General features: G+C 40.2%; 1 protein-coding gene across 2 annotated transcripts; it reads right to left on the reverse strand.

The window, feature by feature from the left end:
* Positions 1-133: 133 nt before the first annotated feature.
* Positions 134-21,383, reverse strand: LOC102491623 (cytochrome P450 2J2). 2 transcript variants are annotated; one of them, XM_006154917.3, is made up of 9 exons: positions 21,077-21,383; positions 19,028-19,190; positions 15,647-15,796; positions 15,053-15,213; positions 9,350-9,526; positions 8,214-8,349; positions 4,880-5,067; positions 3,299-3,437; positions 981-1,207 (listed from the first exon to the last, which is right to left on the reverse strand). In XM_006154917.3, exons 1-9 carry the CDS (start codon positions 21,284-21,286, stop codon positions 1,029-1,031), a joined length of 1,503 nt encoding a protein of 500 aa, XP_006154979.1. In that variant the 5' UTR covers positions 21,287-21,383; the 3' UTR covers positions 981-1,028. The 2 variants fall into 2 exon arrangements, with proteins under 2 accessions (XP_027630174.1, XP_006154979.1); XM_027774373.1 differs by lacking the exon at positions 3,299-3,437 and having other exon boundaries at positions 134-1,207.
* Between the last annotated feature and the right edge of the window lie 1,259 nt (positions 21,384-22,642).

Genomic DNA, 22,642 nt, shown 5'->3' on the forward strand with positions numbered 1-22,642 from the left:
CTTTCTTTTTAAAATAAGTATTTATTCAATTTTATTTATTCGTTCATTTATTTTAATTTGACCAGAAAGAGACAGAGAGAGAGAAAGAGAGCAGAGGGAAAGTGGGAAAGCAAGCCGCCAGATCTGGTACTTGAACCTTGGTCAGCCATGTGGGAGTATCCAGCACCCTAACCACCATGCCACCTGCTGATCCCCCAAGAAGGCTATTTCTGGAAAGAGACTAAATTTAGTTGGCAGATGTGAAGCAACTTATGTCCTAGGGTTATTGTTGAAAACAGTAGAACAGGGTCAGTTTCATGGTCTGGTGGTTAAGGCAGCCAGATCCCACATGGCACCAGGTACTTCCCAGATTTGGTTTAGCTGTGGCTGAGCCCTGCCTGGTCCTAGATCTAAGGCCAAGATTAAAGCTTCCTTACTTAAGTCAGAGATTGCTTCCACAGTACCTGCTTTCCCTGCCTGTAAAGAGGGACTAATATCGGCCCTGAGAGGCCCTCAGGGGGGCCATTCTGAGGCAGACAAGGTAAGCAGGGACAGAGCCACCAAGTGAGGAAGTTATGGCCGATCTCTGAGGCTGACTAAGCACTGAAATTCTAACTCTTATTGACTATTTTGATCCACAACTACCTCAACAGATCAGAAGCAAATAAATATATGCCTAAGAAAAAAAGGAAGGAAGGAGACAGGTTACAGCAATAACTTTTAGGATGTGCCTTTTGGTTTCCACATCATTTATAGGCCATGATTTCTTCTGATTGTTATGAGAACATTCTTATGGAAGAAATCATTATGCTCTTTTCATCTTGCAGATGAAAAGGTAAGTTATTTAGCCCATAAGTGATTTGCCTGATGCTACCTAATTTGCAAGCCACTGTGGAGCTGGGATTTGAATCCAGGTTCCCCTGTGTCCCATCCGTCTCATCTTTTTCTCAGTCACTTTTATTCTGTTCCCACCCATCGTAACAGGTATCAGTGACTTCAGAGCATGTGTTATTTCTTCTTTATTTCCTTTCTCTCATTCTTCCCCAACATCACACCCGAGGAACAGCACAGAGGCGGTGGCTGACGGGGGCAAGGGTAATGCCTGCTCTGAATTTCAGGCTCAGTTTCTCATTGTTTGGGGGCTTGAAGGTAAACTTTTGCAAAAGGGAAGTGAAGAAAATAAACAACTCGGTCTTGGCCAACTGTTCTCCAAGGCAGGCCCGCTTTCCTGAAAGACAAAAACCCAAGCGGTGTCATCCTTCCAGGTGGCATTGAGACTGAGAAGAAATTACTATCCTAGATCATACCCCGCAAAACCTGACCAGAAGAAGGGCCTGTGCTGCCACAGGGCTTCATATCCAGCAACTGATTTCAGTCTGACAACAGGGGTTCACACAACACAGAAAGCTAAAGTCCGGAATTACAAAGTCTAATGTTTTAGGGGGTCAGGCAAGAGAGTTTCAGGGCCGGAATTGCAGAATGTAGGACAATAAAGGTGAGAAACTTGTGTACCTGCAAAGTGAGTGTCCAAAATGTTTCAAAATTGAAGGTGGGAGATGACAGAAGGTGAGAGACAGGGAATCGAGGATGGGAAAAAAAGCAAAATATACAGGAAACAAGAAAAGGAAAATTATTTGTTGATGATAACACGTGTGTTGATGTGCTTGATTAAGCCAATATACAGTGTATTCTGGATGGAAAAATCTCATTTTGTATGCTGTAATGATGTATAGTGAATGAATGTAAATAAATACATTTAAATTAAAAAAACACTCAAAAAATAACAACAAACATGAAACGATAAAAATCTGTGTTATTTCATTCACTCTTGCTTTCAAAGCAAGGAATATCTATTACGATCCTCTCACCACAGCTGCAGTAAACCTTAGGAGAGATATTTTATTGTGCAATCCTTAGAAGGTCACATTTCGAGCATTTCAGCATTTCATGGATCTGGTGCCAAACCAAAGAACAAGAATAAAGATGAGAATTAAAATACAGAGCTGACAGTTTGTTCTGTGAAATAGAACTTGAAATGACTGTAGAAAGGAGGACTGAAAGATATTTCAGATATATCAGTTTTCATTTAGAAGTGATTTGTTCAGTAGAGTAGCAGTAACATGGAACCAGATGAAGAAAGCATGGACTTTGGAGTCACACAGACATGAGGCAAATTCCAGTTCCTCCCTTTCTGAGGTTTAAGATCAGTATTAGCAAAATGATATGGTCTCTGGAAATTGAGGAGTATTTTAAGGAAATGATAGACACACTAGCATACATCCACAGTGTGGGTTCTATGCAGCATTTAGTAATTTTCAGGAGATAGTATGAGAAAAAATTCAAGCCTCGGTGTTGAATAAATCTAGTCAGGACTGAGTCCCTATTTTGACACTGGAGTTTTATGATGTTAGTTTCCAGACTTGGTTAGACCTCAGATTCCTTATTTCTAAACTGACAGTAATGTGGACCTTGTAACATGTGCACTAGTACACACGCTTGTTCCATGAAGACAGTTCTGTTATATTTCATTCTCTGCTTCCTTCATTGTCATGTTTTCAGGACTGAATGCTTGGCACATCATAGATCTAAGTCAATATTTTTGGAATTAAGGATTTGGGGAACGATTGGAAATAATGTATGTAACATATCTGACTCAATATCTGGGAATATACTAAGATTTTCATTATTGATTTTGTAATGTTTGGAGTTAAAAATACTAAGTGGTTGGCTTGAAAATATGTAAGAGAGGGTTTCATTCTTCCCTTCCATTCAAGTTGTGTACCACATAAATATACTAACTCAATTAAAAAATAATTTTAAAAGGCCACAGCACTTCTGCAGGGCCACAGCACTCTTATAGAGTAGGACACAATCTAGTAGAGCCAGTGGCCTTCAGAGTCATGGCTTGATGCCCACATGGTCAGCAGCCCCTTTCTCTTGCTGTCCCCCATCTCCTTATTATAAATAAATCCTATTTCTGTTTGATAGGCCTCCATTAAAAAGAACTGAGGACATTTAGAAATTTTGTAAAGATGCAAGGTGTCTAGTCTTTATGGGTAAGAAGTGGTATCTGGATCTCTGTTTCCAGTATTCTGGAAGACAGAAGAAAGAAGCTGAAATTTCCATCTGAGTCCAGGGAGTGCTTAGAATATAAAGGAGGTCTGAAGTTACGTCCAGCCCAGGAATCAGGGCAGCAGCAACAGCAGGATGGAGTTATACTGGATGGGGTATTTGGAGATATCCCCACCACAGAAGGGGCCATAGGGAACAGGATAAGGGAGGGCCTTGGACCCTCACACTCCTCTTTATTACAACTTACCTACTGAGAAAGGCAGAAAGGTTTCCCTTTTTTTAAACTGTCCATTCTCCAAAAAATGCTCTGGATTGAAGGTGTTAGGGGTGGCCCATTCGGTGGGGTCCCTGTGCAGTGCAGTCAAATTCGTCATGATCACAGTTCCCTAAAGAAGACAGAAAACACTGAGACAAGGTTTGTCCCACACGACAGGTGGCTAGTGTCCTCAGGCTGCCGCACTTTGAGCTCCCCCATCTTGACCAAAGCACCCTCTCCTGGTTCTATCTGACAGGAACCTCCTTTGTGCAATGGAACAACTGACAATGATGGGTTGGACTTGCCTTCTGGAAATTTTTTCAGTTGTTGTCAGCAAAATGGATGTTCTCCAGGTACAGACTTTGGAGAGGACACGTATACATCCATGCAGTAGTCATGTGACAGTCAGTTTGTGCTACACCAAAATCAACCCAGCTGCTTACTGAAGCTATAACTATGGCATCTATTCCAAGGTAAGTGTCTCATTCATCTGTTTTTCCCATTTTCTTTCCTCCAATATCTATTGATATATTGCACCCTCTTTCTACAGTTGATAGTCGATTTAATAAGAGAATCAGATAACTCATGGAAAGGAACCCCCATCCATTCAGGTACCTACCAAGAGGCAAAGGAATCTCCCAGGGTGAGCCTTTCTCTTACTCTAACATCATTGGACACAGAGCAAGATTGAACAATTTTATAATAAAATTCCCTTTGCCCTCAACGATTCAGTGTTCATCACCTCAACCAGGATGCAACCTTGCCTGCCAAGACTCCTGTAATAGCCTCCTTACTACGTATGATGTCCTCTCTTGCCCCTTTCAATCTGATTCACATCCTATAAACAGAGTGTGCTTTCAACCTGATTTACTCACACCATATCCCCACCTGCTCACACCTCCGACTCCACACCCTTCAATAGCTTCCCAACCCTCTGAGAGTAAGACCATAGCCTGGGCTGTGGCTCTGCCTCCTTCTGCACTCCTGATACAGTGACCAGCTTTCAGTTTCCAGTCATGCTATGTGTCCACTCATCTCAACACTGTAAATGTTATTCACCTTGATGAGAATGTCTTTCCATATTATCACCAAGCTGATGTTCACCATCCTAGAATATTTCATAAGTTTTTACATTTTATAATTTCAGGATTGTGAAGCAAAATCTCCCAAAGTCACTCTGGCAGTTCCCTAGTTCAGGGAAATCCTCTATGGCACTAAGAAATGGGTTTTGTGCCAGAGTTTGAGAACTGCTGCCTGCTGTATGCCCACAGAGATTCACAATGCTCCTCATCATAGTACAAATGCTGAGGATCTCATAGCAAAGGCTAGTCAGTCTCTGCCCAAACATATTTGATCACAGACTCTTATTTACTTCCTACACTTCATATTGATATGTAGTGAAACTAATGTTCTAAAGATCATGCATGAAGATAAAATGATATACATCAAGCACTGCTTAACTCTCCCCATTTAAATGATTCTTTGAGACAAAAACATATGGCATTTTTCAAGTTTGACTTTCTGCCATCTGAAAGATGGGCTTGGAGATCTGAAGCGGGGGTGCCTAATTACCTTGGGCAGGTGGTATCCAGCCAAAGTGGTATCAACTGTAACTTCCCTGGGAACATTCAGGGGGATGATGTTGCCCATCCTCTGCACCTCATGGATGAAGGCGTTGGTGTAGGGCATGGACTCTCGGACGGCCATGCTTGGCTGCTGACACTGGCCAATCACTCTATCAATCTCAGCATGCACTTTTTCTGGAAAAGAAGAGGTTCTACTATTCTTTAAACTTGAATGCTTTTTTCCTAAATATGTAAGAGTTATCGCTCAGATTTCACCTTTTATATTTCAATTCATGACCAAGATGCAAAGAACCAAACTAGTTCTTAACCCTTCAAATGCCTTGCTTAGCATACTGCCAGCTTCATAATGTTCCGTGAGCCTGGTTAAATTAAGAAATGGAATAAACAGATCAACATGGCTAAGCTCACAGTGTGAGCTTGTCTTGTTCTATTCAGGATGCTATAGTAAAATATAAACTGGGGAGCTTAAAAACAAAAGACATTTAAATGTCACAGTGCTGGAGCCTGGGAAGAGCAAGGCCAGGGATTCAGTGTCTGGTGAAAACTTACCTCTGGTTCATAGATGGCAACTTATCACTGTGTTTTCAAAGGTGGGATAAAGCAGCTCTGTGTCTCTTATAAGGGCACTACACCCAGTCATGAGAACTAATCATTAACCAAAGGTCACACCTCTAATAACATCACACTGGTACTTAGGATTCAACACAATAATTTGAGGAGGGATATAAATATTCAGACTGCACCAGATTTGTAGACTCCAATCTCTCAAGGTGATACATGAGTGTGAATGATGGGTGCTGGTATACGAACAATATGGTGGCAAATTCTTATTCCACAATATAACTGCTGCAAACTCCTTAAACTCTTAGAGCCTCAGTTTCCTTATCTAATTAGTGGAGATAAATATACCTTCATCTTTTTTAAGAGATATTTTTGCTATAGTGCAAGCGTGGCTGCCAGAGACACACACACAGAAAGAGAGAGAGAAAGTGAGAAATCGCCCCCTATGGGGGATGGACACACCACCATCGCCTCTCCTCCATTCTCCTCTTGGGATTTAGGGCATGCAAGCACACAAGCCTGGTGTGAGTTTCAAGCTATCTGGTCCAGGACCTGGGGCACAGTCAGTCCTGTGGGTGTCCAGCGCCTTAACCACTACAACACCTACTGGCTCATATACTCTGATCTTTAGGATACTTTGAGATTTACATGAATTGGTTCAAGTAAGCACCCAAGACATGATTAAAAATGCTGGTTGTCCCCTATTATTTATTTTCTTCCTTTTCTAGAGAAATAGACATTTTAGCTGAATAATTTGTTGTGCAGAAACAGATTACATTTTCCAGATTTTACTTCTGTATAATTGTGACTATGTGACTAAGTTCTGATGAATAGAATATAAATAAATATAATATTTAACTTTGAAACTAGTGCTTAAGGAAGGGAAAGTGTCTCCTTCCTACTTTTCCCTTTCTTTGGAGAAATAGCAGTCCCAGTGGTGTGCTATCTCAGAGAGTGTCAAGGAAGATATCTCGATAGACACAATAAAGAAACAAATTAGTAGGAGCTGGAATCATAATGGTTTGTGCCAAGTCCAGCTTACACTTTTTTTGAATCTGTAAGAGAAATGATCTTCTACCAATTTTAAACTGTCTAGTTAAAAAACAGTTAATTAGGAAAATACACATAACATAAAATTTACCATTTTAATTTTTTTTTGAAGAGGTTTTTGCCATAGGATGTGTGTGCTCGCCAGACAGACAGAGAGAGACAGAGAGACAGAAAGTGAGAAATCACCCCCCACAGGGGGGATGGCCATGCCGTAATCCCTTCTCCTCCATTCTCCTCTCGGGATCTCCTCTTGGACACGCACGCACACATGCCTGGTGTGAGTTTTAAGCCACCGGGTCTGGGACTTGAACTGGGGTCGACTTCATGGGAGTCCAGCGACATAGCCATTATGCTAACTGCTGCTCCCCCGTTTTAGTTATTTTTAAGTGCACAATTCAGTAGAGTTAATTCACATTGTTGTAAAACCAATCTGCATACATATAAAATATATGTTTATACACTTGTGTATGAAAGAATTAAAGTTTGTTGAACAAAACTTATCCTTAATACATTAAGAAGTATTGCAATATTTTTTTATTCTACTTCCATCATAGGAGAGAAAAAAAAGTTAGTCTCAATCCACTATATTGAATTCATGTCCCATTAATAAATTTATACCCACAGTTTGAAAATCTGTTCTACAATTTCCATTCCCCAAGTGCTCAAACTGTTCTAGAATGAAGAAGAAAAAAAGGGATGAACACAGTCATTGTTCTTACATGAACTAGGGCATGTCTGGAGGGTACACATAAAGTGAATTAAGCAGAGTAATGAAGGCACATTAGGCCATTTCGGGATTAAGAAAATGCTAAGGATTTCCTAGCTCAGACTCTCCCACAGGAGTAGAGAAACATCTGAGGAAGACAAGCTTGAGCAAATTCTTCAAAGAGACCTAGAGGGGAAGAACTTTCTTGGTAGAGGGAAAGGCAGATGCCATGACATAGAGACATAAATAAAATAAGGACAGTGTAAGAAAAGGCATATAATTTAGTGGGGATATCAAGCAGCATGGGTGGGGTTCAGGCTAGCAGGCAGAGAGGGGCATAGCAGAGAGTACTATAAGCCAGATGAAGGAATTTGCACATTTTCCTTTTTTTTAAATAAGTTCTCATATTTATTTTTATTTATTTAATTTAGTCATTCATTTTTAAATAATTTTTAAAAATTATTATTTATGCATTTAATTGATATACATAATTTAGATTGTAAAGAGACTTTACTCACCTTGACACACACCTCAGTCCAGCCCAGTTGAGAACATTTGCATGTCCTCATCAACAAGTAATAAACCACATCTGTGTCCTACAAATACCCACCTCTCCATTTCCTCCCTCCCAAATTTCCTTTCCTACGTTCTTCCCATTTTCAAGGGAAAAGAGGGGTGGCACTGTTTAAAAGGAGGGAAGAGCTCAATCATATTTTCCTGTGAAAGGTAATTCTTTCCTGGAACATTGCATTGTCAATTGACTTCTCTGTTTTCTCCCAACTCTGATATTCTTGGGGATAAAAACTTTCTGCGAATTTCTATTACTTGGGCTCATCACAGCTGTGACAGAAAATATGAACATGCAGTTCCCAAGACCACATCATCTAATGTCGGCTCTACTGACATTTCCTTTCCATGGCTCCCTTCTGGCCCCAACTTTGGGTGGTGTGTTCAGGAGGGATTATTCTACCTGGTTCCAAGACACTCTCATGGACATGCTCACCTTGGATTTCTGGGTTGAGGGCCAAATAAAGCAGACCCCAGCGCAATGTTGTAGAAGTTGTCTCAGTTCCAGCCAAAAATAGGTCCAGGGTGGTGCAGATGAGGTTCTCTTCATCAAAACTTGAAGATGCATTGCCCTTGTGTCAGAAAGGACAGTGCTTATTGGTTTATTCAGTAGATTCATAGTTACCACAACACACAGGGGCTTTATCCTACAGAAGAGATTTGGAAGAGAGGTCTCCAAGAATAATGACTTTCCTTTGGACCCCTCAGGAGATAGAGCCTTATTACGAGCAGTATCATTAGTATCGTCCAGTTCCAAGTTTTAGAATCAAAAAAAAAAATCTTTCAGCACTTGAGTGTATGAAAATCAAGACAACTGTTTCCTTATTCCAGTAAGTAGAAATAAGTTATTGTATATTAATAGAAGAAGAAAGAGAGGTGAACACACTGACTTGGCTCCTACTGTCAGCCCTATCACACAGTAGCTATATCATCTAGGACAAGCTATTTTACCTCTCTGTGCTTCAGGGGTTATTTTTTTTTTGTTTTATAAATGGAAGCAACAATATGCATCCACTAGGATAACACGATAAATTACATGAGACAGAATAGGAAAAATATTCAACAAATGTCCATACTGTTTGTTACCAGAATGGACCTTACAGATGTGATGTAGTGAAGGAATTTGTGATGCGAAGATTATCCTGGATCCTTTCAGTGGGCCAAGGGTAATGAAAAATGTCTTGATAGAAGGGAGGATTTAGAGTCAAAGTCAGAGGGAGAAGATATGAGGATGGAAGCAGAAATCAGAGAGTAGAGAAGACACTCCATTGCGAACATCAGACTTGAAGCAAGGGAGCTCAAAGCAAGGGATATCAAAAGCTTCTAGAAGAAGGAAACGTCTCTGAAATAGATTCTCATTTAGAGCTTCCTATAGGAGCAAGCCAGACCAAAACCCTGACTCAGCCCAGTAAAACTGACTTCAGATTTCTGACATCCACAACTTTAAGAAATGTATTTTTGCTATTTTAAGTGAGAAGTTTGTGCTGATTTATTACAACATCAAATGGACATTAATATACCCTGACTTGCCCTTTCATAACAAAACACAAGAAACAACTTTGTTTTCCTCACCTTTGCCATTTCCTTGAGGTAAGCATCAATAAAGTCTCTTGTTTCCTCAGGATTCCAGTCTTCTTTATGTTTTTCTATCACTTTTGCAATGAATAATTTCAGTTTTTCCCAGTTTCTGAAGAGAGTTTGGTGGGGTCCAGGAAGGATGTTCATTATTCGTGGGAAGATATTGTAGAACTAAGTAGGAAAAACAAAACAATCATGGAGTCCACATGATGATGCTTTTCCTCTTTGAAGACAACAGAAACAATCTTCTTTTTCCATCATTTTATTTGCTTAAACCTTGTACTTCTCTTTTATTTCTTACCCTTTCAGTTCTCCAACAAAGCATTACAGGTCTCTATACCATGCTTAGACCAGTCTCCCCAACCCAACTGCTAATTGCCCTAGTAGAAATCGCTACCATTTCTTACAAGGAAGTTGTAATAGTTTTAATTTTTCTCGATTCCATTCTTAACCCTACTCAGAGCTTATGTGGCACAGATTTGTCAGTGAAATCCTTAAATAGTTAAGCGACATCATTTCACTCCTTCGTTCTCAATCTTCTAATGGCTTTCCATAGCACTCAGATAAAGTTATCCACCATTCCTTGGGTACATAAGCCCTGCAGAACTGGTCCCTGTATATCTCCTCTCTCCCATTGCTCCCTGCCATCTTACCCTTATTGCCCTTGGTCCATCCATAATGGCCTCTGTGATCACACCAAGGACATTCCTATTTTAAGCCACAACTGTTGCTATTCCCAGAGGAAAGCTCTTCCTCTGAAACTAATAACTACTGCCTCTCATCCTATTGAGGCACTGCTCCAGTGCTACTTTTTTGGGTCTTACCTGATGATCTTACTAGTGTGAACACTCCTGTCACCCTCCGTCTAGATCCCTGTCCTATCTTGTTTTCCTTCATGATGATTATCACTAATGTCTGCATGTGTGTTTTTTTTTCTGTATATCTGTTTTCCCTACTAAAATGTAATTTCCATGTGCATAAGACTTCACACTGTTTACTAAAATAAAGTGGGTTTTACATACATTTTTTTTTCCTAGTATCAAGTATAAAACAGATAGGATAGAATAATTAAAAACTGCCTGATGTCAAATGAGACATGCACGAGTGTTACTATTGGCTCTGCTGCTTTCTATCTTAATAGTTTGCTACTAGTAATAATAGTAATGTAGTGTGTTGATATTTAGTTTAAGTGGCTTCCGCTGGAAGCCACTAACAACTGAGAGTGATTCTGGGGATTGTACATAGAGCCCTAAACAAAGAGGCGATGGGCCCCATCTGTATTTCCTTGCACACTCCCACACCAGCTCTCACACTCTTGCTTCATGTCATCTTTATAGGGCTATGGTGAAAATTAATGGAGACAGAGTGAGTGCAGTTTCCATAATAGCCTGGCATATTTCGGGATACCTAGAAATAGTTATTACTCCTACCCTACCATTCCTTCATTCCTTCCCAGGAGTTTCTTCTTCCTGAGACATGTACCTAGAAGTCATCCAGGCACCCACTGAACTCTCACATCTTCCAGACTCTGTCTTGATAGCAGTTCCAGCAAATGGAACTGCTAACCTGGGGACTGTCATACTAGGAGTAAAACAAAGAATGTAAAATAACTTGATAAAAATAATAAGCACTCACATGCATCATGCCATTTTAGGTACCAGAAAGCATGTGAAGTAATTCATCAGGCTTGTGTAATGGGTCCATAGCATTCCAGGAAAAGATGCATGTCAGTAATAAGTAGAAAGAAATACACTTCTGGAAACATGATAGGGGAACTGATCATCCATGAAGACAGTGAGGTCTCAAGTGGAGCCAAGAGAAAGAAGGAAAGAACAATTTAAAGTTTTATGTTTCTAACAGTATAGCTGTAAAGTAGATAAATTAAAAATTGACAGAAATATATTTAGCAAGAAATAGAACTACAGTGGAGACTCTAATCTGTACAATAAAGCAAGAAAAGGACATTTATGTTGAGTATTAGAAAGGAAAAATAAAAGCTATAATTATTTGTCTTTGAAATGATTGTCTATGAAATCCACAGATTAATTATAATATTGATAAGGGTTTACCAAAGTTGATTAACACAAAATCAGTAACCAATAGTCAATTGAAAATAAGAAAAAAGAATAAAAATATCAGCAATTTACATTTCCAAAGAAATAATGGATCTAGATAATGATTATGAGTAATTTTTCTAACCATTAGGTAAAAGTGGATGGGAGGGCAGCAGATGGCGTGGAGGTTAAAGGGATGGATCCCACAAGACTGACCATGCAGTTCAAGTGCTAGATACAGAGGCTTGAAAATTATGGAGGGCGCATGCCCGTGTACCCAAAATCCAGAGAGGATAATAGAGGAGCAAGTGTTGTAGCATGATCAACCCCCTTTGGGGGTGCTTTCTTATTTTCTCTCTCTTTCTGTCTCTGTCTCCAGTGAGCACATGTACCATATAACAAAAATTAAAAACTTCAGAAAGAAACCAGAGATGATGAATTCTCCTGGGACACAGTGTAAAAGAGCAGGACTCCCCACCCCTTCTAGCTTTCAGTTCCCTGCTTCACCTCAAACCACAGAGCTTACTAGCTGCAGCAGAGCACCAGCAGGGAAGCAGACCACAAGCTCATCTTGGAGAGCTTCAAGGGTCTGCCAGTTCAGGGATAGTGCTGAACTCCCCCGAGCCCTGTCAAACTCCTGTCATAGCACTACCTCAGAAGCCAAATCAGGACAATTTCCCTGATTGACTCACAAGAGTACACTCCCACTCTTCCTGCTTACACAACAAGCAGCACCCTGTCTCTTTTCTTTCCTTTGATAGAGCAACTTCTTCATACTTCCTGGAATAATGTGAGCTGAGGAATGGGGAGGAGCAACTAACAAACAGGAAGATGCCAGGGATTTCTTATACATCAGGGTGGTGAAATGATTGGGCCTCACTCCACCCTGTAGAGTTCCAGGTGCTCAGTCACACAGACTAGCACAAGTAGCTCTCATAGGGCTCCAGATGGGCAGGATGCAGCCTCTCCCTCCATTCACACAGACATAAACAAGCTAAGAGACCATATATCCTGCACTACCAAAGGTTGTGCAGGTGCAAGTTCAGGCAGACTCAAGCCTTAGTCCTACTTCTTGGCTCTGTAGACATACCCAACGTACAGCCCTGGCACCCAATCAGCAAAAACACCCTCAGGCCTGCAGCTTCCAGTCCCACCCATTGGAAGTCCATAGTTTCTGCAGGTCCTGCACTGATTAACAGCCTAGTCCTGGGGCCCAGAGAAACCCCACTAGACCCAGGGACAGAGACTTGCTTCAGCCCCAGCCCAAGCCTCCAGCTGCACAGAGGTGATACACACTTCCAAACCAACCTTGCAGCCTTGAGAGAAGGCATGCCCGGTCTTCTCCTATACCAACAACAGTGCTTGCCATGCCTGCGTACACTCAACTACCTGCAGAGGGATGCTGTAGCTGAGGGGATCAGGCTCTGCAAAAATCAGCTTCCTCTGTCTTCAGGGACTGCATACAACTGGATAACTAAACAACTAACCACCTTCTGTATCACAACTTCAAGTAACATCTACATCCACTCTGGTGCAACTCATCCAAGCCAGAGGTCATTACTTATTTTTAGCTGATATTTCACTCGGTGACCTTCCCCATTAGAGGACTTTCCTCCCCATACAGGGTCTAAGAACACAGAAATACATTACTGGGCAGCTAATGCCATAAGTTTAATGGAACCTACCTCCTAAACAGACAAAACACCTGTGCACAATTTCTATTTCACCTAGATAAACAGAATTGATTTATTAGAATTAATAAATCTAATTAAATAGATTACCTAATAAAAAGAGGGTAAGACTTAGGCTAATAAATCAGAAATGCGGAGAATTACAATTAATATCACAGAAATTTGAAATATCTTTAGAGATTACTAAGAGCAAATACACTCTAAAAAGCTAAAAAGCCTAGACGAGATGAATAGATTTCTGAAAACACAGCATACCTAGATTGAATCAAGAAGATACAGAGGGACTGGCAGTTAGTTTAATGGCTATGTCACTGAACTCCCATGTAGCCAACCGCAGTTCGAGTCTTGGACCCGGGGACTTAAACTCACGCCAGGCACATGTGCATGCGTGCCCAAGATCCCAGGAGGAGAATGGAGGAGGTGGGATTGCGGCATGGCCATCCCCCCTGGGGGGGTGATTTTTCACTTTCTGTCTCTCTGTCTCTCTCTGCCTTTCTGGCAAGTGTACGTGCCGTATAGCAAAAATCTCTCAAAAAAAAAAAATCCAGAAACAAATAATAAGATTTAATCAGTAATAAATAATCTCAGAACAAAGAAAAGCCCAGATCCAGAAGTCTTCCCTATTGAAATCTACAAGTCTTTTAAAAAATAAACACCATTTGTCTTCAATTTCAAAAGATCCAAATGGGGTATCCTTCCCAAACTCATTGTATGAAGCCTCCATCACCATGATATTAAAAGCAAACAAGGAAAGACACTAATAAAAAATAATACTACAGACCAATAGCTATGATAAATACAGATGTAAAAACCTTTAATAATATACTGAAAAACACAATCTAAAGACACTAAAAAGATTATACTCTATGAGAAAGTAGGATTTATCCTGGGGATGGTTCAACTTACTCAAAAATAATTAATACATCACATTAACAGAAGGAAAAATAAAAATCACAAATCACATGATCATATGAAATTAAAAGCATTTTATGAAATTCAATATCACTGAATGATTAAGACCCTGCGCAAAATAGGTAAATAAGGGATATTTTTAACATAATAAAGTCCTATATATTCCACCGTCAACTTTATACTCAAAGGAAAAAACTTGAAAACTTTCCCTCTCAAAACTGAAACAACAGGGGACCAGCAGGTGGCGTGGTGGTTAAGGCACTGGACACTCCCACATAGCCAACCATGGTTCAAGTCCCAGACCTGATGGCTTGCTTTCTCACTTTCTCTCTCTTTCTCTGTGTCTCACTCTGGTCAAATTAAAATAAAATAAAATAAAATGAATGAATGAATGAATAAATGAAATTAAATAAATAATTCTTTAAAAAAACTGAAACAACAAAATGATGTCCACTTTCTTCACTCCTATTAAACACAGTACTAAAGTTTTGGCTAATACAATCAGACAAGGAAATGATAAGAAACATCCAAAATGGAAAGGAGAAGTTAAACTGTACCTATTTGCAAATTACATGATATTATGCAGAGAGAAACCTAAAGAATCCACTAGAAAACACTTTACAGGTAATGAACAAATCCAGCAAATTGGAGTATACAAAATGAACATGTAAAAAGTTGTAGCATTGGGCCAGCTGGTGACATGGTGATTAAGGCAGCTGGATCCTACCTGTGTGACTGCATGGTTTGAATCTTAAACCTGGTGGCTTGAAGACCACACAGGCATGTGTGCCTATGTACTCCATAACCCAAAAAGAGAATGGAAAAGAAGGGATTGCAGTGTGGCCACTCCCTACATGGGGTATTTTCTCATTTTCCCTCTCTATTTCTTTCTCTCTGAGAGCACATACATTCTAGCAAAATTTTTAAAAAATCTGTAGCATAAGTGTAATTTGACAAAAACAATAAAAGAAAAAGTTGACATTTTAGGCTGACAGTGGTCACAGTATTCTTAATAAAGATATGGAAGAGAGACACCTTACCTGGCACAGAAATGAAGCCTCCAGACGTGTGGCTTCATCCAGTAACTTCAGCATCTCCTGAAACTGACTATCCTGGTACTCAAAGCGCTCTCCAAAAATGATGGAGCAAATTATATTGGAAACTGCATTGTTGATCTTGAAATGAGGGTCAAAGGGTTGTCCTGGAATTGGAAGAAAGAGAAGACGAATCCTTTGAGTTGGTTTGTTTCTATTTAATAGTTGTTTCTACTCTATCTGACATAAGACATCCCTATACAGAACCATATATGAGGCTCTGGTTACAGCACCATCCATAGGCCCTGAAATACAGCAAGTCCTCAGTCAATGCCAGGGAAGTTAAACTGATTGATCCAACGTAGCTTCAGCAATATGTTTACTGTCCACCATTGTGTGCTTAATTAGAGAACTTTTTAAGGGGAGAGTCATGTTTAGTTGCTCACTGCTCTACCCTTGAGGGGAGGGTCATGTTTAGTTGCTCACTGATCTAGTGCCTTCCCAGGGATGGGCACAAGACAAGCACTTAGGCTCTTAATAAGTATCTGTTCAATGAATGAATAGGTCACAGTCTCATGTGCTATTCTATAAAATACTCACCATTCTCTTCTTTCATTGCCTCAGCGAGGTAGTGGGCCTCCTCCTGAATGCGCTCCTCTAGGCTCTTCTTTCCTAAACCAAAGTTCCTGAGTGTCATCAGGGTGAACCTTCTTTGTTCCTTCCATATCTGGCCATTGGACATGATCAGTCCTGGGGAAAAGACAACCAACATTGTGACATTCTGATTCTGTAATGTGAATATCCAGCAAATGCTCTGGGGATGTGCATCAGAGAGAAAGGAGAAAGGCACTGAGACACTTGAACACTGCTCGGGTATATAATCCAAAAACAAAGGATATAATGGCTAGTGCTTACTGACTGTTTCAGTGTCAGTCACTTCAGTAGGTAATTTTTTATGCATTATGTATTATGTAACTTAGTACTCACAGAAACTCATTGGGGCAGGTACTATTATTATCACCTCTTCACTATTTTTCTTATAAGAAAACTCAGATATAGAAGACAATGCATAAAGTAAACCTCCAAGGGTCACACGGTAAGCAGCTAACCAGGCATCCACATTCAGGTTTGTCTTATTCCAAAACTCAAGCTTCATTATTACTTTATGTACATATAGTCAGGTACTTGAGTTATACTAAATACTAGGAAAACACTCATGGATGAGACAGAATCCATACTCTTAAGTAGGCAAAGAAAGGCTTCATGGCAGTGGTCCTATTTAAACTGGACTTTAAAAGATGATGAACGGGACCAGCGGTTGGCATGGTGGTTAAGGCACTGGACGCTCCCACATGGCTGACCACGGTTCAAGTCCTGGACCTGGTAGCTTGCTTTCTCACCTTCTCTCTCTCTCTCTGTATCTCTCTGGTCAAATTAAAAATGAATGAAAGAATGAATAAATAAAGTTAAATAAATAATTTTTTAAAATGATGATGGATTGACTCAAAAAAGAAATGAGGAGGGGGGGTAGTCTTACAGCAGAGTAGTTAAAAACTGTGCATAAGGAGTTGGATCCCAAATAGCTAACCATGGTTACAATATTGTCCCTTAGCACTTCCAAACTACATGGATGCATGTTCATTTATGCCCCAAATCCTCATGAGATGGGAAAATGGACAAAAAGGAATTGCAGTGTGATCATGCCCCATGGGGGGTGGGAGAGAGGGTGTGTGCTGTCTCTCCCATTCTCTGGAAAACACACACATCCACATCCTTGGCTAAAAACAAACAAACAAACAAACAAACAGCAATAACAACAATGAAAAATGAACAAAAGAAAGAAAAAAAAGAAAGGAGTGAGTATTTTATACAGCAAGAACAGCTTGCCTGATTAGGGAGCATGCTTTTTCTTCTTCTCTCTTTGGAAAACACAAGCATCCTTGGCTATAAAAAAAGAAAATGAAAGCGAAAGAAAGGAAGAGTATTTCATACAGAAAGAATGTAGATAAAAATAAAAGAATCTTGGCAAGCTCAATCACCATCATATATTTCGTGCCAGATAATGTCATGTCCTTTTTCATCTCTTACTTACAGAAAACTCTTCAACTTTTATGAATATAAAGATTAAGCTTCCACCATCCACTGCAGTAGCCCTCCTTATTTGCAGATTCAGAGAAACTTTTCAACTTCATCTTAGTTGATCTTCCAGCAGTATTAGATGCTTTCTTTCCTTCTAGTGGTACTCAGGATACCACACTCTCCAAATCTTCTTCTTAATTAGCTCCCATCAATTTCCCACAACTTTTGCTGGTGCATCATCTATCGAATCTTGAAATGGTGGAGTTCTTCAAGATTAGACCTAAAGCCTTTTCTCTTCTAATTCTCTACTTCATTTCTGGAGAATCTTACTATTTCCTAACATTTTATGTAATATTTCTTTATTGTGACCACTTGGTTTTGGCCTTGACTCTAAATTCATTTATACAATAACTAGCAATGACTTTGCCAACATAAAGGGTTTTCATCCTCACTGTATCTGTCTGTGATTGAATGCCGGATTTTCTCTATACAAAACCCACCCAGGCCAAACTGACCCAAAATCTTGTTCTCCTCTAAGTGCTTCTCCCTTCCAACACCTACCCATATAGGTGTCACCTCAACACATCATTCTCCGTATACCGAGGTCATCTAGTCTTGATAAGTTTACTTTCTAACTATCATGAATCCATGCATCTTCCCTACCACCATTCTGGTGCAACCTACTATCGTCTGCCAACTACCTAGACCAAGTTATGACCTTATCTAATATAAAATGCTAAAAAGTCTCTTGTTCACTTTATTCCATTCTCTTCAGGGCAGGCTAAATAAGTCTTAAAAATGTACAGTGTAAATATAGTAATTTCCTTCTCTACTTAAAACCATTCAAGAGCTTCCTTTGCTATTAGGATAAAAACTAAGAGCTTTAACAAGAACATTTGTGAACTATTCCTGGTGAAGCTAAGCAGCTTTATCTTCATTTAATTATGTCCATTCCATTTCTGTACTTATTACACTAGTCCCTTTTAATTCCTTGAATTCATTGTCCTTCTTGTGTCAGAGATTTTTCATAAGTGATTCCCTCTGTGCGATTATTTCTTCGTTTTACTAAATTGTCATTTACTTATTAGACATTACCTTTTACTGTCCCAGGACTACACTGCATACCCCTAATAAGTACACCTCGTATTTATCTTCATAACACAACAGGCTTTTAAGTAAATAGTTGCTTGATACTGTCCTTATCTCAGAAGGATATAAGTTACACAAAGAAATGGATTTTACTTATGGTACTCACTGTTACATCACACGTGGCTAGACCTTGCTTCACATGGCAGACAATACAGGAAGAGGATATAGAACTAATTGATGAGATATTGGAATAGTAATTCTAAAGTACCTAAAAAGGGGTGCCTTGATAGAGTAACAGATTTGAGATTTGTACTTCAAGTTAAAATTTTAGGTTGATTTGATGATAATCTTAAATACACATGCCGACCTGTTCTAATATAGACTTGAAAGCTTGCAACAACCAGTGGATCATAGCCTTTCTGACAAAGCCTATGTAACTATAGGCGAGAAGCCTCAGTAGCAGAAGGAAGATCTACATTATCTTCCTGAGTAAGAAGTCTGGAATGGGGGAGCAGAAAGAGAACACATTATGTCTTCCCGGGCAGCAGTTGGGTGATGTGGTTACCTTACATTCAAAGCAAATGGAGTAAATTTGTGGAGGACATGTGAGTTCTCAACCTCTATTAGGGTTAAACCAGCCAGTCCTCTGATGGGGTGCCTTCTTTGAGGAAAGGTGGGCATCCAACTACCTTTAATAGTAGGAATTTTCTAATGGGGATGGAGTCTCAGACTTTCAAGAAATTACAGTTAAAGAGGCACTTTTAAGAGACCACAAGAATATTAAATACGCACTGTAGGTTTCAAGAATCTTACCATTCTGCTTAAAGACACGTTCTCGAATAAGGGTTGCAGGACGGTTCATAAAGTTTTGTTCCATGTATATAAGAGTTTCTTTGATTAAGGGGAATCCACTTACAACAACAAAAGGCATGTCACCAAACTGCAGGCCCAAAACGTTCCCATATTTCTTCACATACTGTAAAACAGTTAAATCGTTACATGAATATGAACATATCTATGTGTTCAGGAATGGAGGGTGTGTGTGTGTATTTGTGTGTGTGTGTACATGGAGCCTGAAGGGCTCAAATTGAAAGGAGTGTGTATGTGTGTGTTTGCACACCTGCATCTGATGGGAATGTTTCTGTTTCCTTTTATCCTCCACTCTACTTGACTCAGATTTAGTTCACTTTAGAATGTAGAAATTTCCTTCTAAAATATTTAATCATGTTTTTAACCAACAAAAACTGAGTATCTTCCATGTGTTCCTGGAAGAAGGCATGAAGTTACAAATGTAGGAATATAAACAAGGTCTCTAACCTCAAACATCCTAGTCTAACAAAGAAAGAAAACACAGCACATCTGACCCACCAAACCCCGCAAAGAAGACTGAGAAATGTTTAGTGTCATTCTGGTGTAGCAAGTATGGCCTCGAAAGTAAATAATTTCTTTAACTAGAAGAGAATGTGTCCCTCCTACAGAGGGCATAGATAATAGAAATACATGATGGACAAGAGGATGTACATTATACTGTGGGGCACCATGTAGACAAGCATGCTATCTCTGAGTCTAGCTTCAAATTCTGTGACTAAGCATGTCACTTAGTGTTATTCATTGGGGGTTTTTCCCATTGAGTGATAAAGCCTTATCCATACATACTTGAATATAATAAGGGCATGTATTGATATTCAGTCACTGGAAAAGTCACAATAAATTTTTGCGTAGAAAAAAGATTTCATATGATCCAGTACGTAAGGTCCTCCAGGCATATTAGGGAAACGGGAGTTAACATTGGTCTTGCGCCAACTCTAAGCCTCAGGAATGCTGACCACGTACTGTGTTAATCTTCACAACTACCTGTCAGAGTGCTGTCTCTCATCAAGGTACCTGTGCTGGGTAGCAGTGAAACCAGCTGAGGAATTATGACAAAGTGTTCAATACTGAGAGCACGTTAAAGAATTCAGAGTTGCCAGAGTTAAGGAGCCCTGGCGGGAGATTCTGAAGAGGTGGAAGGAGGTGGAGTTAGCAGGTCCTGACAGGATGTAAGGAGGCTGAACTTTGTTTGGGAGGCAGTGGGAGGCTCTGAGAAATCTAAGGAGAGGAATGCCATTTTAAAATTATTATTTAGGGCCAGTCGTGTAACCAAATTAAGAGAACTGGATCCCAAATAACCAATTAAAGTTGAAGACCTGTCTGGCCCCAGTGTTTGAAAAACATGCCGCCCTGGCCCTGTGTGTACAAAATGCCAATCAAAGGAGAAATGAAAGAGAGGAGATTGTGGACCATGCCTCACTGGGGGATGCTTTCTCCCACCTTCTCTCTTTCTCTCTCTCCCCCACACCCCCACTCCTTTCTCTTTGGAGAGTGCACACATCCTCTGGCAATTAAAAAGTAAAATAAAATAATTATTTCGGTGAAAGTGCATTGCAGGAAGAGTTTAGAGGCTGTGGCTCTTTAGTGTGGTGGGAGTAATCGGGCTGAGAATTGATGAGGATTTAAGTTATTTATTACCATCTCACACACAGGGAATGGAGCCTCTGAGAAGGAAAGTATAGCATTTTTCAGGTTAACAATATAAAATAGGACAACATAACCGTGTTATAAGAGGTTGCAATATGTTAGTAGTTTAACAAGATAACAGGCAATCAAATGAGTTAAAAAATGAAACGCTCCGTGTGCTCTTAAAAAGTCAGCACCTAGTAACAGTCTGCCCCTAGTCAGCTCAGTGACTGACACTGAAAACGCAGTTCAAAGCGTTCTTACAGGTTAGGAGGCAAACAGGTTAGCCATCCATCCTTGGACTCCCATCCCCGTAATGTCCCTTGTCCTGCAGATCACGGTCAAGGCGTGTTTGCCCATACTTACCTTCTGAAGTTTCAGGTGCGCCTGCTCAAAGTCCACATGCAACAGGTTGCCAATGAAGGGCAGGGGCCAGGGCCCGGGCGGGTAGTTCTTAGGGTGCCGCCTTTTGAGGAAGTCAGCAAAAAACAGGAAGACGACAGCGCCCAGCAGGAGGGTCCGGAGATGGAGCACGGACCAGAGGGCGGTCAGCAGGGAGCCTACCTCCGGGAGCATGTCTCAAATGTCCGCTCGCTCTTAGCTGTCGGAGCGGGTGAGTAACCTCCTGTACCAGCGGTGGAACTGGGCTCCTGGGCAGCATCGCAACTCGGCTCCTCCCCTCACCGTGGCCACGCCCCCGCCCGTCTGCTGCGCCACGCCCAGAACGTGTGCCCTCTTTACACCTGGTTCTCTGACCGCCTACCCTCCTCCCCACCAACCGCGATGATGGTGGACCTCTGTATTCCAGGGGATCTTCCAGGGTCTTGTAAAATGTCAGACTAAGAATGATTATTTTTCTACTTAGAAAGCCTTTCTCTCTGCCACATCTTTGAAACTCTTGGGTTTAAAGTTTCAATACACACACTCATGTACTCAGTAGTCTGCTTAATATTTGTTTAAAAATCTAATGAAAGAGAATCGAAGTTCCTTTCTTTCCAAAGTCGAGAGATACTAGTTAAATGGTGAATATCCTTCCAGTCCTCATTTTCTTGTTTTACTTAAGTTGTTGCATCCATATAGATAAGTTGGATTAGCTTTTTTTTTTGAATCTCAAACAATTCTAATACTCATATAGGTTATTTTTTAAAGAATTATTCTCCAAATTCCTTTTGAAAAAGATAAACACATATTTTGAGATCAATTCTGATTAATACATATAGTTCTAACTCATTGAGTGTAACAGCTGGGTAGCATTCTTTTACTACACTAAAATTTATTAGCCCATTCTGATATCAATGGACATTTTGGTTTGTTACCTAAAATTTTTACTTTCTTTCTTTTTCTTGTCTTTTAAAAAATTTATTTAGCTTTTTCTATAAGTGCAAGTGTTTGCTGAAGGGGAGGGCGATTGAGAAATCACTTTCCTGGGGGGTTGCCCACACTGAGCCCACACACACACACACACACACCAGTGTGTTTAAAGCTCTCAGGGCCAGTACTGGAACTACACAGTCAGACACGTGGGATCCAGTGCCTTAACCATACCACTTGCTGGCTCTCTCTTTCCTTTTTAAAATTATTTTGCATTGAAAACAATGCAGAAGAGAAATGACTTCGGTACTGGCAGTATGGGGAGCTCTAGGGATCCTTTTCCTACTGAAATAAACATAATAAGTAAGAAATTATTTATACAATGCCAACCACTGAAGCATCTGGAAATTGTTCTAAGGGCATACAACAAATGAAGACATTTTATTCAAGAAATATCTACTGTGCTTTGCCAAAACCAGTCTGTGACATTTGAGTCATAATCCACTCTCTCCCCAGTACTTTGCTCTGTGTGACAAAAGTGCCACTGTAAGCATAGTATAGCCCAGAACTCTTCCCCTACTTCCTACTTGAAGCCTGCAAAAGGAAGGACATCAGTATTTC

Source organism: Tupaia chinensis, unplaced genomic scaffold, assembly GCF_000334495.1.
Source record: "Tupaia chinensis unplaced genomic scaffold, TupChi_1.0 Scaffold000425_1, whole genome shotgun sequence".
In the NCBI taxonomy this organism is placed as follows: Eukaryota; Metazoa; Chordata; class Mammalia; order Scandentia; family Tupaiidae; genus Tupaia; species Tupaia belangeri.